This window comes from Saitoella complicata (assembly GCF_001661265.1).
Source record: "Saitoella complicata NRRL Y-17804 unplaced genomic scaffold SAICOscaffold_5, whole genome shotgun sequence".
Classification (NCBI taxonomy): domain Eukaryota; kingdom Fungi; phylum Ascomycota; class Saitoellomycetes; order Saitoellales; family Saitoellaceae; genus Saitoella; species Saitoella complicata.
Window position 1 is genome coordinate 430,647 of NW_017566996.1, and position 12,237 is coordinate 442,883.

At 52.9% G+C, this 12,237-nt stretch overlaps 6 protein-coding genes across 6 annotated transcripts in view; 4 read left to right on the forward strand and 2 right to left on the reverse strand.

The window, feature by feature from the left end:
- SAICODRAFT_53856 (non-specific lipid-transfer protein) overlaps nucleotides 1-972 on the forward strand; it is a gene marked incomplete at both ends in the record, with an annotated part of 2,364 nt that extends 1,392 nt beyond the window's left edge. The window contains one exon of the mRNA XM_019169239.1: nucleotides 23-972. Within this exon, the coding sequence (XP_019025906.1) occupies nucleotides 23-972 (950 nt within the window). The remainder of the gene's footprint in view (nucleotides 1-22) is intronic.
- A 46-nt stretch (nucleotides 973-1,018) lies between these two features.
- On the reverse strand, nucleotides 1,019-2,635 carry SAICODRAFT_5986 (alpha/beta-hydrolase; the record flags this gene model as incomplete). The annotated part of the gene is made up of 1 exon (XM_019169716.1): nucleotides 1,019-2,635. The coding sequence occupies one exon, from the start codon at nucleotides 2,633-2,635 to the stop codon at nucleotides 1,019-1,021; it is 1,617 nt and encodes a 538-aa protein (XP_019025907.1).
- A 1,121-nt stretch (nucleotides 2,636-3,756) lies between these two features.
- Nucleotides 3,757-6,948, forward strand: SAICODRAFT_53908 (uncharacterized protein; the record flags this gene model as incomplete). The annotated part of the gene is made up of 2 exons (XM_019169245.1): nucleotides 3,757-3,924; nucleotides 3,976-6,948. The coding sequence occupies 2 exons, from the start codon at nucleotides 3,757-3,759 to the stop codon at nucleotides 6,946-6,948; spliced, it is 3,141 nt and encodes a 1,046-aa protein (XP_019025908.1).
- A 173-nt stretch (nucleotides 6,949-7,121) lies between these two features.
- On the forward strand, nucleotides 7,122-8,308 carry SAICODRAFT_89762 (ATPase, V0 complex, subunit D). The gene is made up of 3 exons (XM_019171651.1): nucleotides 7,122-7,172; nucleotides 7,226-8,120; nucleotides 8,173-8,308. The coding sequence occupies exons 1-3, from the start codon at nucleotides 7,141-7,143 to the stop codon at nucleotides 8,299-8,301; spliced, it is 1,056 nt and encodes a 351-aa protein (XP_019025909.1). The 5' UTR covers nucleotides 7,122-7,140; the 3' UTR covers nucleotides 8,302-8,308.
- On the reverse strand, nucleotides 8,288-9,481 carry SAICODRAFT_89765 (DUF887 family protein). The gene is made up of 3 exons (XM_019171652.1): nucleotides 9,063-9,481; nucleotides 8,705-8,996; nucleotides 8,288-8,645 (listed from the first exon to the last, which is right to left on the reverse strand). The coding sequence occupies exons 1-3, from the start codon at nucleotides 9,429-9,431 to the stop codon at nucleotides 8,452-8,454; spliced, it is 855 nt and encodes a 284-aa protein (XP_019025910.1). The 5' UTR covers nucleotides 9,432-9,481; the 3' UTR covers nucleotides 8,288-8,451.
- Nucleotides 9,482-9,732: 251 nt separating this feature from the next.
- The window catches only part of SAICODRAFT_69974 (uncharacterized protein), a 3,004-nt gene continuing 499 nt past the window's right edge, over nucleotides 9,733-12,237 (forward strand). The window contains exons 1-3 of the mRNA XM_019170522.1: nucleotides 9,733-9,900; nucleotides 9,952-10,291; nucleotides 10,850-12,222. Of these exons, the coding sequence (XP_019025911.1) occupies nucleotides 9,793-9,900; nucleotides 9,952-10,291; nucleotides 10,850-12,222 (1,821 nt within the window). The 5' untranslated portion in view covers nucleotides 9,733-9,792. The remainder of the gene's footprint in view (nucleotides 9,901-9,951; nucleotides 10,292-10,849; nucleotides 12,223-12,237) is intronic.

Sequence of the window (12,237 nt, forward strand, 5' to 3'; positions counted from 1 at the left end):
CGGCACAGGGGGGTGGTGGAAGGTGCACCCAATGCGGCACAATTGTTCGGGAATGCGGGAAGGGAGTATATGGACAAGTTTGGAGCAACTGCGGAGGATTTCGTGGAGATTGCCAGGGTTAGTCATCTGCATTCGAGGAATAATCCGTATAGTCAGTTTCGCAACGTGTATACTAAAGAGCAGATCCTGGCTGCGCCGGTGATTCATGCGCCGTTGACAAAGTTGCAGTGTTCGCCGACAAGTGATGGGGCTGCGGCGGCTGTATTGGTTTCTCACAGTTGGCTGGAGAAGCATCCGGAGATGAAGGGGAAAGCGGTGTTGATTGCAGGACAGGCCATGGCGACTGATGCGCCGTCGATGTTTTCGAGGTCGGCGATGGATTTGGTGGGGTATGAGATGACGAAGATCGCGGCTCAACGGGCGATGGGGGAGGCGGAGATTAAGCCCGAGCAGGTCAAGGTCGTTGAGCTTCACGATTGTTTCAGTACAAATGAGATGGTTACCATCGATGCTCTGGGGCTTTGCGAGCATGGAAAGGCGCATGAGGTGGTGCGGAAGGGTGATATCACGTATGGTGGGAAAGTCGTGGTTAACCCTAGCGGAGGGCTTATTAGCAAGGGCCACCCGCTAGGTGCGACCGGACTGGCGCAGTGCTGTGAGTTGGTTTGGCAGCTGAGAGGGTGGGCGAGTAATCGGCTTGTGCCAAACCTCGACGTTGCTTTGCAGCATAATCTAGGGTTGGGCGGTGCGGTTGTCGTAACGGTGTACCGCAGGTATGACGGTAAGAAGAACCATGTCGTTGCAGTCGAGCAAGTTGTCAAGAGCAGCGGTGTAGCCTATAACCCTGCAATCGAAGCCCATGGAATTGTAGAGCAAGACGCGAACAAGGTCCTCAGCAAGACAAAGATCTCAGAGTGGATGCGAGCAACGGTGAAGGAGAAACAAGCTGTCTTAGCTAGTTCGCGAATCTGAGCTACCCATACTGTATGATAAATATTTGTCCGTTGATAACTTGATGCTACTTCTTCAATCCAATGTTTGGCATGGGAGTGCCCGGTTTCGCCATCGTGCGAACCTGGAACGCCACCAAAGCCTCCAACTGCTCTTGCGTGACTTCCCATACTTCGATATCTCTGCCGTCACGGTGTACCGTCTCTGCTGGTACTGGTTCCCGATGAAGAGCCAATACTGCGTCAACCCATTCACAGATAGGCTTGGTGGACCACCTCCGTTGTCGCTTTCCCACACCGCTTACGAAACCGATGTGGCCACCATGTTCGGTGACGGCCTGGATGATGTTAGGATTCTCCGCCATGAGGTGCTCACCACAAGAAACGGAACCCTTGATATCGTCTCTTGCCCACATGACTATCATCGGGATCGCAATGTTCTTGATATCATCAAGACAAGAAGCAGCTTCGTAGAACTCATCCCGATCTCTGAAGCCACCATAGACCTTCGCAAACCGGTTATGGAAATCATCCATCTTCACCAACGAATCCATGCCCTCATCAACATCCTCAAGGCCGAGCCGTGCATCCCCATTGAAGACATACGAGTAAGGTTTGACCAGGGAAACCGATGCACTAACTAGCCTTGGCACGATTCTGGCCACGAGCGGTGCGCTCGAGATTCTTTCCAAATCAATAAAGAAGTTTTCGCCAGAAAGAACTGGACTCATCGCCAATGCGGCGTGTATCGTCGTGTCGGGACCTTGCTCGCTCAGCAGCTTCGTGAGGAGTGCACCACCCATCGAGAGGCCAATGACGACGAACTTGGCAACTGGAAACATCCGACGAAGATGGAGAAGAGCAGAGCGTTGATCCTCCGTATCGTACAAGTTTGGAATCCGCGGCGACGTCAGTGGTGTTGAACCATGTCCACGGTGGTTCAGCACCACACCCCTATACCCACGTCCACCACTTTGCTTCGGCCCACACAACGCTCCCATCAACTCCCTAATGTTGTAAGAGTTGCTGTGTCCACCGACGTGTGGTAAACAAATGATCAACGGCTCCTCACTGAACGTCTTCTGCACCTCAATGGACGGGGTGAAATCAAGACTGAGACTGCCGGTGAAAGATTCGTATCCAGCGGGTTCCGTGACCTGGAGCCACATTCGTTCATAGTGGATTCGAGGTGCTCCGAGGGGTTTTCGGACGGAGGCTGTCCAGTTGAGCAGGGGGTGGATGATTGATGGTGAGCGGTGGTAGACTGCTTTTGGTCCATGGAGATGTGGGCAATGATTGCGGATTTGATTTATGTAGGTAATTGACTCAACCTTGGCCTGCTTATCCTGAGGCTTTGGCGACGGGAGAGTTTGACTGCTGACACTATTGGCGTAGCTGGAGTAACCGGAGTCTGTTTGGTAGAGCTTCGGACGCACAAAAGACTCATCATCAGACACAATGAGCCCGGACGGGTTCGACTTCAATTGGACGGGAATGCTGTCATTGGCATGAATCATATGTACCGGAGACGCGAGTCCCAGCGACTTCGAGACAATCCGACAGGCGGACTTTCTGAAGGCCCCTCGGACCGGCCTAGAGGTAGCGATAACAGAGGGTGCAATTGCGGTGGTAGTCTTCTCCATGTCCAGTGCTTTGGCGAGCACCTTCACGAACGAGCGGATCATGGTCCTTTTGTATATGCAGAACCTTACTTTTTCGTGTGTGTAACGCCCATATGGTTAGGTGTATCCAAGCGGCCACGTTCCACATGGAAACCGACGTCCACGTTCGACACCCGAGGCACCAGCTCCTACAGCAAACGCGTACGGTCAATCGTTCCCCCGGTCCTTTTTTTTAATTCAAGAGACCCATGCGTTCGTGTACTTATCGCATGGTAGGTGTCGGGTATCGCGACTTTGAGCTTTTCTAAGGTTCATGGATGCGAGCCGTCCCTTTTATTGCGTTTCATTTCGGCGTAGAGTTTCGTGAAAGATTGCGTCTCGGGCACTTCAGCCGCCCCGAGGTTCCTCGGCGAAAGTTCACTGTCGCGTCATTTGTTATGGATATCTCAGATCCCGCGGAGTACGGTCGATACATAGCACACTGCCTTCTAAGAATTCCGAGCATGCGGTGACAGACCGAGTGAGCCGTGTGCGTTGACACCCCCATACCGCAAAAAGACGGCTCCCGCCATCAACCCATATGGTTCTTACCTCACCGTATACAAACACATGGATCGTACGCGTACCGTATGGAGAAAGGCCGCACGGAAACACGCAGCTTTCTTGAGAGGAGTACAGCGGAAGAGGGGAAAAGGAATAAGATGCGCTTGCAAAGGATTTATTTGGAAGGGGGGTGTATTCAACTATAGTAGATAGACATAACATTGAAAGGAGTGGTAAAGAGAGAAATCTGGAAGAGACCATGTTAGCCTCGAGGTCCGAAAACGAACAGTTGCTCTTCATGTCATGAACACTTTCGAGTCCGAAAGAAAACACATCAGGTATGTCATAAATTAGGTAGCTGACTTTTTTTCAGCAACGGAGAAGTATCCTCTTGCCAAATGCCGTGATCATCTCGCGTGTTTTCTTCCCGGACTCACCGGAGTTGACAGAGCCGAGCGGTAAGAGTATACTCACGTTGTGTTGTTTTGATCGTTGATTGTTGGTGACTGTTGGTCGAAGTCGAGGAGCGCAAAGCAGAAGTTTTTGTAGGCGCAGCGTGGGAGCGCCGTTCCTGGTGGAGGGAGACACGTGCCACCCGTACAACACACCCAGCCCTACAACGACTGCCAATTGCGATTGCGATGGATCTCCTGGCGAAAGGCCTCTCGGTACTGTCCGCGCAACCGCTGCACCAATCCGCCGACGAGGCCATCGCGAAGCTATGTGATCGCTTGCAATACTCAACCTTGCTTGAGGACCGGAGGGCTGCTGTCCTGGGACTGAAGGGGTTCTCTAGGGATTTCAAGGAGGTTCGTGTCGTGCCACAATGACAATACCCTGTTTCTGACCTGGTGGCACAGCAAGTTGCAACAGGAGGTCTAGCAGGACTCTTCGTCACACTCACCCGTGACGCCGGCGACCTCGACACCCTCAAAGCCGCTCTCGAGACCCTCCTCGTCCTCTTCTACCGCGACTCAAACGATCCACAATCCCCCGACCTCCAAACATGGATGGCAGACGCCTTCATCTCCGCACCCCAAAACATCTCCTCCATCATCGAGATCCTCGACCAAAATGATTTCTATGTTCGATTGTTTGCACTACAACTGCTGGCCAGTTTAATGGGTGTACGAGGAAACAAGATGAAGGAGCTCATGTTTGCGGATCCGACGGCGTTGTCGAGGTTGGTTGCTACACTTGGTGATGGGCGCGAAGCGGTACGGAATGAGGGGTTGTTGCTGTTGATTGCGCTGAGTGATGCGAATACGGATATCCAGAAGCTCATTGCGTTCGAAAATGCGTTCGAGAGGTTGTTTGAGGTCGTTGAGATTGAGGGTGGGTTGGATGGGGGAATCGTGACCCAGGATTGTCTACAGTTGCTCAACAACCTGTTACATCACAATACTTCGAACCAGACGCTGTTCAGGGAGCTCGGAAGCGTTCCGAGATTAGCAAAGTTACTGGCGGACGGGAAGGCCGAGACACGATGGAATGAGCAAAAGGCAACGAACTTGTCAGCATCAATTGCTCTGACCAGAGCATTCGTCGAGCGCGGCGCTCCAGGTATCGAGGCAAATCAGAAGGTTATGGCATCCTCGGGTATCTTGGACAGCCTCGTCGAGATAGGATTCTCGGATGCATTGCCAATAGGCGTCCGTGCTCATGCTTTGACCACCTGTGCCGACTTGATCCGTTCAAACCCTCAGAATCAGGACTTGTTTGCGCGGTCAAGAGTCGTGGGTGCCCCTCCGCCGCTTGCTCCCGGTACCTCGAGGGCTTCGACGCCCGGGATGGGCAAGACCATCAGTCCGGTCATGGAGCTGCTGTTGATTGCACTGTACTCCGAGTCTGCAGAATTCTTCGAGCTGCGTGCCGCCGCCGTTCTCTGTTTCCAGGGTTACATCCAAGATAACGACATCGCAAAAGGCCATATCGTCGAATACCTCATCGACATCTACTTCCGATCACAGAAGAACCAGAACACGGACGGCGAACCGGGATTGCTAGACTGCATTCTGTGGCTAGAACAGTCCAGGGCACGGAAGGATCCGTATAAGGTATGGTTCGCCTGTGTGCTCTTGATGCACCTCCTCTTCGAAAACCCTAGGACGAAGTCATTGTTGCATGCTGTAACGATTGGTGGTGATGAGGATGTCGTTACGGCCGTGCAGACACTCGCGGCGAACCTCGTCACGTCTATCCGACATTCTCTTGATCCGCGGATTTCGCTCGCGTATGCTATGCTGCTGTGTGCGTGGCTGTGGGAGGATACACCATCCGTCATCGATTTCTTACATGAGAGTGGGAATGTGTCGAGTCTCCTGGGGACTGTGGCCGGTAGTGGTGGTGGGTCCACGGAGGTGATGGTGCAGGGGCTGTGTACGTGTTTGTTGGGTATGTGCTACGAGTTCGATGAGGGTGATTCTCCTATACCGAGGGAGAGGTTGCATTCGATGTTGGTGGACCGGGTAGGCAAGGATCAGTTTGTCAATAGGATCGCACGGTTACGGCAGTCGCCTGAGTTCCGGGATCTCACGGTGGATTTCGCGTTCTCGTCGACTGATGCGCAGGGTTTGCCGAATGTTTACTTTGATTTAACGTTTGTTGAGTTTCTGAAAGATAATTACAGCAGGATCCAAAGGTCGGTTCGTCGGGATCCGTCGGCGTTTGAGCCGGTGCCCGTGGTGAAGGGTGGTGAAGTCAACGGAGACCTTTCAAAGCAGCTTGAGGCGTTGAGGATTCAGTTGCAGGAGAAGGACAGGGAGGTTGAGCGAGCGCGGGAGAATTTGCGTGGTGAGCATCAGTCGAAGCAGGACGAGCTTGCCAAGAATAACCATGACTTGCGCGCTCAGCTCGAGGCGGCCAAAGCTGAGGCAGCAAAAGCCCAGGATGAAGTAGCAGCAGCAAAGAAGAAGCTTGAGCAGGAGGCGGAGTCTACGGCCGGTAAAGCTGGCGAGGCACTGGAGCAGAAGGAGGCACAGTGGACTGAAGAGCGTGAGAAGCTTCGGAAGCAGTTGGACGACTTGAGACATGAACTGCAGGCGGCGTTAAAGGAGAACAGGCAGACTGCATCGCAGCTTCAACAGAGTCTGGAGGATCTCGACAATATCAATGACATGACTTCGAAGAAGTTGAAGGCTAAAGATGAGGCTCTTGAGGCTGCGAAGAAACAGGTTGATGAGCTCAAGGCAAAGGATGCTGAGTTGAAGAAGGTCCAGGAGGAAATTAATGATCTTCGGAAGAAACTCAATGACTCCAAGAGTTCGGCTGGGGTCAATGACAAGGAGGTGAAGCGTTTGCAGAAGGAGAAAGATGACATCCAAGAACAACTTGACAAGGTTCAGTCATCGGTGTCTAGCAAAGACGCGGATCTCGAGAAGGCGAAGAAGGAGACGGTTGAGATTCAAAAGAAGTTGGATGAGTCGAAGAAGGCTTCTGATAAGGCGGCAAAGGAGAAGGCTGATCTGGAGAAGAAGGGCGAGGAGGCTAAGAAGGCTTTGGAGTCTGCGAAGGCAAATGTCAAGCGCCTTGAGGGCGAGAAAGCTGACTTGCAGAAGAAGCTTGATGAAGCACAGGCCTCATCCGAGGCCTTGGATACACTGAAGAAGAAGTACGCGGACTCACTGAAGCAGGTTATGGAAGCCAAGGGCTTGAAAGACAAGGTCAAGGCCGCAGAAGAGAAGGCTGCAGAGGTACAGAGTGAGATGGATGACTTGTTGCTCGTACTCGGAGAATTGGAAGATAAGAGGGCAAAGGACAAGGAGAGACTGAAGGCTCTTGGCGAGGAAGTCTCTGAAGCAGAGGACGACGAGGAAGACGATGATGAGGAGTAGATGGATTGATTACATCGCATCCTAGCGTGCGTAACTTACTTTACGATATATCGATATATCCATTTCATCAAATATGCTTCTTACCCAACCTTACCGCTCACGGGCGTGCTGCCAGCTGCAGGCCAGAGTCGCCGATGGCGCGCTGTCGTACAGCCCCGAAACGTCATCCACGACCAACACCCAATTCCAAGGATGAACGACATGCTCTTCTTTAACGTGGACAAGTACGGCATTGTTCGTCTCTGTTGCCAAGATTATCGTGTTAACGAATGTGTAGCGGCTACATTGAGGGCGTTGTCCGAGGCTACCGCGCCGGCCTCCTTACCAACCAAACCTACCAAAACCTATCTCAATGCGAAACCCTAGACGATCTCAAACTCCAGCTCTCCGCAACAGACTACGGAAACTTCCTCGCGAACGAGCCATCACCAATCAGCACCTCCACCATCGCGGACAAAGCAACCGAGAAGCTCGTTGCTGAGTTTAGATATCTGAGGGGACAAGCAGTAGAGCCACTGGCGAAGTTCTTTGATTATATTACGTATGGGTATATGATCGATAACGTCATCCTCCTCATCACTGGCACATTGCATGAGCGGGATACGCACGAGTTGCTGGATAGGTGTCATCCCCTCGGATGGTTCGATACGATGCCAGCGTTGTGCGTGGCGACTACGGTTGAGGAGTTGTATAACAGTGTGCTTGTCGAGACGCCGCTTGCGCCGTATTTCAAGCATTGTCTCTCGGCTGCGGATTTGGATGAGATGAATATTGAGCTCATTCGTAATTCGCTGTATAAGGCGTACCTGGAGGATTTTGCGAGATTTTGTGATGGGTTGGGTGGGATTACTGCGGAATCGATGAGTGAGATTTTGGGGTTTGAGGCGGATAGGAGGAGTATTTCCATTACGCTTAACTCCTTTGGGACGGAGTTGTCGAAGGAGGATAGGCAGAGGCTCTATCCTAGTCTGGGGAGGCTGTATCCGGAGGGTGACTTCCTGCTAGCTAGGGCTGACGATTTGGAGGGTGTGAAGCTTGCTTGTGAGGGTGTTAGCGAGTACAAGGGCTTCTTTGAGCAGGGCTTGGGAGGAACTGGCGCGAATCAGAAGACGTTGGATGATTACTTCTTTGAGCGGGAAGCTCATTTGAACAAGTTGACGTTCTTGCAACAGGTAGTTCTGGACATTTCTTCTCGATTGGGTGTGAAGGCTAACGGAATTACAGTTCCATTATGGGTTTATCTGGGCTTGGCTGAAGTTGAAGGAGCAGGAGATCAGGAATATTGTCTGGATTGCGGAGTGCATCGCACAGCAACAAAAGGACCGAATCAACAACTATATTGCGGTATTTTAAAGGGGTGGGTAATATTTGGGGCACTATCGTTCAATTCAGGCTTTGCTGGTTCAAGCACTACAATTCGTTCAACCCCTCCAAACAAGAAGCATACTCCGTACTCCGTGTTCTAGTGTTATTGTACCCTATGGTATTGACATCGTGTTCCTTCTATTCCATCTTGTGTCCCTCGACGTTACCGGCCTCCTGTACAGGAGCCTTCTTCTCGCCCTTGCTCCTACGACGAAGAGCGTCGATCATCTTGCTGAACCAATACACGTTCAAGAAGTTCAAAGACGCGTTAGCAGCGAGGTAAGTGTACGCCAACCACCCCGGAACAACATCCATTCTCGAGAAGATGTCGGCTGTACGTCAATCCTGTTAGTGAACGTCCTTCCCGCATCAATAACAGCTTTGAACGTACCGAAATACTGGTAAGCAGCATACCACCCCCACACAATCCTAACAGAAAAGAAAGTCGTCATGAGCATAACGCCGTTAATCATCTGTGCGAAAGATCCGGTCATGTCGCATTTATCGAGGAAGTAGTGGATATTGAGGAAGGGCGTCGAGAGTTCGAAGAAGAGGAAGGCAGGGCCGTAGTACATTGCGAAGGGGCGGAAGGAGAAGAGGAAGACGAAGAGGGAGGCGAGTCCGTGGACGGCGAAACCGGGGCCGAAGAGGTTGATGTAGCGGATTGAGACGTAGGAATCCCACTGTAAGTCATCATGTCAGCGATCTCACTATATTGTGACGAGCGTGGACGAGTTTGGACGACATACCAAAAAGTATCCACAAGCCATGGCATAGACATCCGCCCCGAAGGGACTGTATGCAGTCAACTTATCCTTCTTCAAATCATCGTCATAGATCAACGTGATCGCGGCAAAGATACAGATGATGATACATTGCACCTGGGACACGACATGGATATTCCAATTAATCTTTCCTCTTGTCTTCAATTTGCCGTATGATCTTGCCGCGAAGATCTTGGAGATGAATGGGGAGAGGAGGAAGATCGTCTGGTAAAAGAGGGCGGAGCCGAGGAGGACGTGGAAGTGGGCAGCGAGGGCGGGGAGGTTGATGGCGCGGACGTAAGGCTCAACCAGGACTCGCCATTCGGAAGGAGGTGGAGGGAAGAAGGGTTTCATGGTTGGTTGATTGAGCAATCCGTGAAGACCTGTTTTTCTCAGGGTCGCAATGGAGCGGTTACCTCAGGAAAGTCCGGGGCGCGGTCGGGTCCCCGACCCCAACAAACGTGGATTACTACAGTTGAGCGATTGATATTTGTACATGCAGATTATCTCTGGATTGCAAGCTCTTACATCGTCCAATATTGCTCATGACTGGCAATGTTTACTTGTTGGATGGCTGGGCATATCAGTCACCTGAGTTGATGCATCCCCTGCGTGCCATTACCGGCGAATACAAACGTCGTCCAAAACTCATAATCATCCAGCAAACAACATCTCGACACCTATCCCGGTACCATCTTACGGATCAGCTATCGTTATGGACAGATTATCCTCATCCCGAAAGGCGGAGAGGCGCCGTCATTCGTCGCCTTATGCTAGGCCTGCAGAGACACCGCGTAGACAGCGTCGTTCGACATCGCCAGAGGTGGGTTTCATCAATTGATTTCTTGGAATGAAGTGCTAATGTATCTGGTAGACTCCGAAGAGTAGTATTATTCAACGCGCTAGGTCGTTCTTGAGCCCGCTTTTCCGTGGGACGCCGTCGAAGCACGAGGATAACGACGAGGAAGAGGATGATGAGGGTGAGACCGAGGGATCTGGGTCTGAGATGGAGGAAGACCAGGATGAGGAAGGCTCCGGTCAAGAAGAGAGTGGTAGTGTCGGCGACAGAATCGGGCGTGGCGGCCTTCTCAAGAGGCTTAGCCTCAGGAGACTCCCCGAAATTCCTCCTCTTCGCCGCCGGCGCAACAACCTCCTCCAACCCCCTCTTCCCTTCATCCTCCTTCACCGGCGTTCCCGGCTCTGCAATCGCAGAAGTGAGCTCATACTTATCCTTCTTCTCCACCGCCGCAACAGGCGAACGCGACGGCGAAGATCTGGACCCCGTGACCGTAGTCGCCAAAGGCTGACGACCCCTATACGGCGAAGCCACAGTCGGACCATAGTAATTCGGCCTCCGCACCGACGAAACTCTCGACGCGCTCGCTGTCGTCCCCGAGGTAGAAGGCGCAAATGTCCGTTCCGGTGTAAACAACGGGTAATAGGCCGGCGATCCCATCGGCGGAACCGAGCTGGTCCTAACTGGCGTCCCCACAAACCCAGGAACCGGATCCACAGCATTCTTCTGCATTAAACTCATCACACCCTCAATTTCGACAGCGGACATGGGCTTATCACCACGGCTCGCGAAAAAGTCGGCAAGGATTTGGTTAGGGGAGTCGGAAGGAGCAGCAGCTGCAGAGCCGCGGGATGGGGTGGAGGGGTGGGAGGGGGCTTCGGAGGGGGGGCGGAATGTGAAGGTGGAGGAGGCGGGGCGGGGGTGCGATTGGGAGATTGGGAGGGTAGGGTAGAGGTTTGCTGAGCCGTTGGCGGAGGCGTCTTCCTCCTCGTCGCCCTCCCTCCAAAGAAGCCGAGAAGCCAGACCGCCTCGGCTCTCCTCGACATCTTAGGCGAGGCAGAGTCCCGTGAGCCGGCGTCGAATGATACGTATGTCCCCCCTACTGATCTATCGGTTTTCTTGAACCCGTACGCGAAGGAGGGCGGTGCCACGCCCAAGAAGACAGAGAGAAAGAGGGCGGAGGAGGCGGCGAAGTCTCACACTCCGAAAAAGGCGGAGAGAAGCGCAATTGAGGTTATTGAGCGGACGGCACCTAAGCCCGCTGAGACGGAGCAGAAGAAGGAGAAGTCAGCATCGCCTGCGCCGCCCAATTTGCATTCGTTTACGCCGAGCAAGACGACGGGAACGCCAGTAGGGACTCCGTCGAAGTTTGAGTACAACAAGTACAAGCCTGTGCGGAGCTCGAAATTGAGTCAGGGCTTCTCGGTGCCCAGTCCGGATCCGGTTGAGAAGGTTGACAATAACAAGGAGGAGGAGAAGACGGAGGAGGTGAAGGAGAAGCCCGCGACTCCTGTGATTAGTTTCGATGCGAGTGCGGCGAAGCCTGCGGCGGCGTTCTCGTTTGGTGCACCTGCTGCTGTTGCGAAGAAGGAGGAAGAAAAGAAGGAGGAGCCTGCGCCGATTGCTGGCTTCTCGTTTGGTGCGCCGAAGACTGCCGTGCCTCCCCCTGCTCCTTCATTCTCGTTTGGGGTGCCGGCTGCAAAGCCTGCTAAAGAGGAGGAGGCAGCCCTGGTTACTACTGCTACTTCTTCGGGATTCAGCTTCAAGCAGCCTACTACTGTCTCGGACGAGTTAAACTCATCCGTTGACACCAGTGCCAGTTTGTTCGCGTTCAAGCCTTCGAGCGATGAGAGTGCCAAGACCTCTGCTACCGTGTCTTCTGCCACTATCTCTTCTTTGGTCTTCTCCAAGACTGCTGAGAAGGATGTGAAGGAGTTGGCTGCGGACACGGATGTTAAGGGTCTTTCTTCGTACAGCTTTACGGTGTTGCCGGTTGCTGATACCACGTCTGCTGCAGCGAAGAAGGCGTTGGTTATCCCGGTGAGTGAGTTGCAAGTGTACGACTTTACCAAGAAGGCAGAGGTTATCCAGACGCAGACGCATCAGGCTACGCTTAGTTTTGATTGGGCTGCTGCTGGGATGAAGATGCCGCAGAAGGCTGTGGATGAGTGGGGTTGTGATGTCTGTCTGGTCACCAACAAAGCCACCGCTGACAAGTGTATTTCGTGCGAGACGCCGAAGCCAGCGCAGAAGACAGCGGCGAACACGCATGTTTCGACACCGAGTTTTGATTGGGCTGCTGCTGGGATGAAGATGCCGCAGAAGGCTGTGGATGAGTGGGGTTGTGATGTCTGTCTAGTCACC

Excerpts from the sequence above, each read along its gene's own strand:
- SAICODRAFT_89762 (XM_019171651.1), top strand. The coding sequence starts at position 7,141 with ATGAACGACATGCTCTTCTTTAACGTGGACAA. Across the intron at positions 7,173-7,225 it reads CTCTTCTTTAACGTGGACAA|CGGCTACATTGAGGGCGTTG; the intron begins GTACGGCATTGT and ends ACGAATGTGTAG. Across the intron at positions 8,121-8,172 it reads AGTTGACGTTCTTGCAACAG|TTCCATTATGGGTTTATCTG; the intron begins GTAGTTCTGGAC and ends ACGGAATTACAG.
- SAICODRAFT_89765 (XM_019171652.1), bottom strand. The coding sequence starts at position 9,431 with ATGAAACCCTTCTTCCCTCCACCTCCTTCCGAATGGCGAGTCCTGGTT. Across the intron at positions 8,997-9,062 it reads TGGCTTGTGGATACTTTTTG|TGGGATTCCTACGTCTCAAT; the intron begins GTATGTCGTCCA and ends GATGACTTACAG. Across the intron at positions 8,646-8,704 it reads TGCTGCTTACCAGTATTTCG|CCGACATCTTCTCGAGAATG; the intron begins GTACGTTCAAAG and ends ATTGACGTACAG.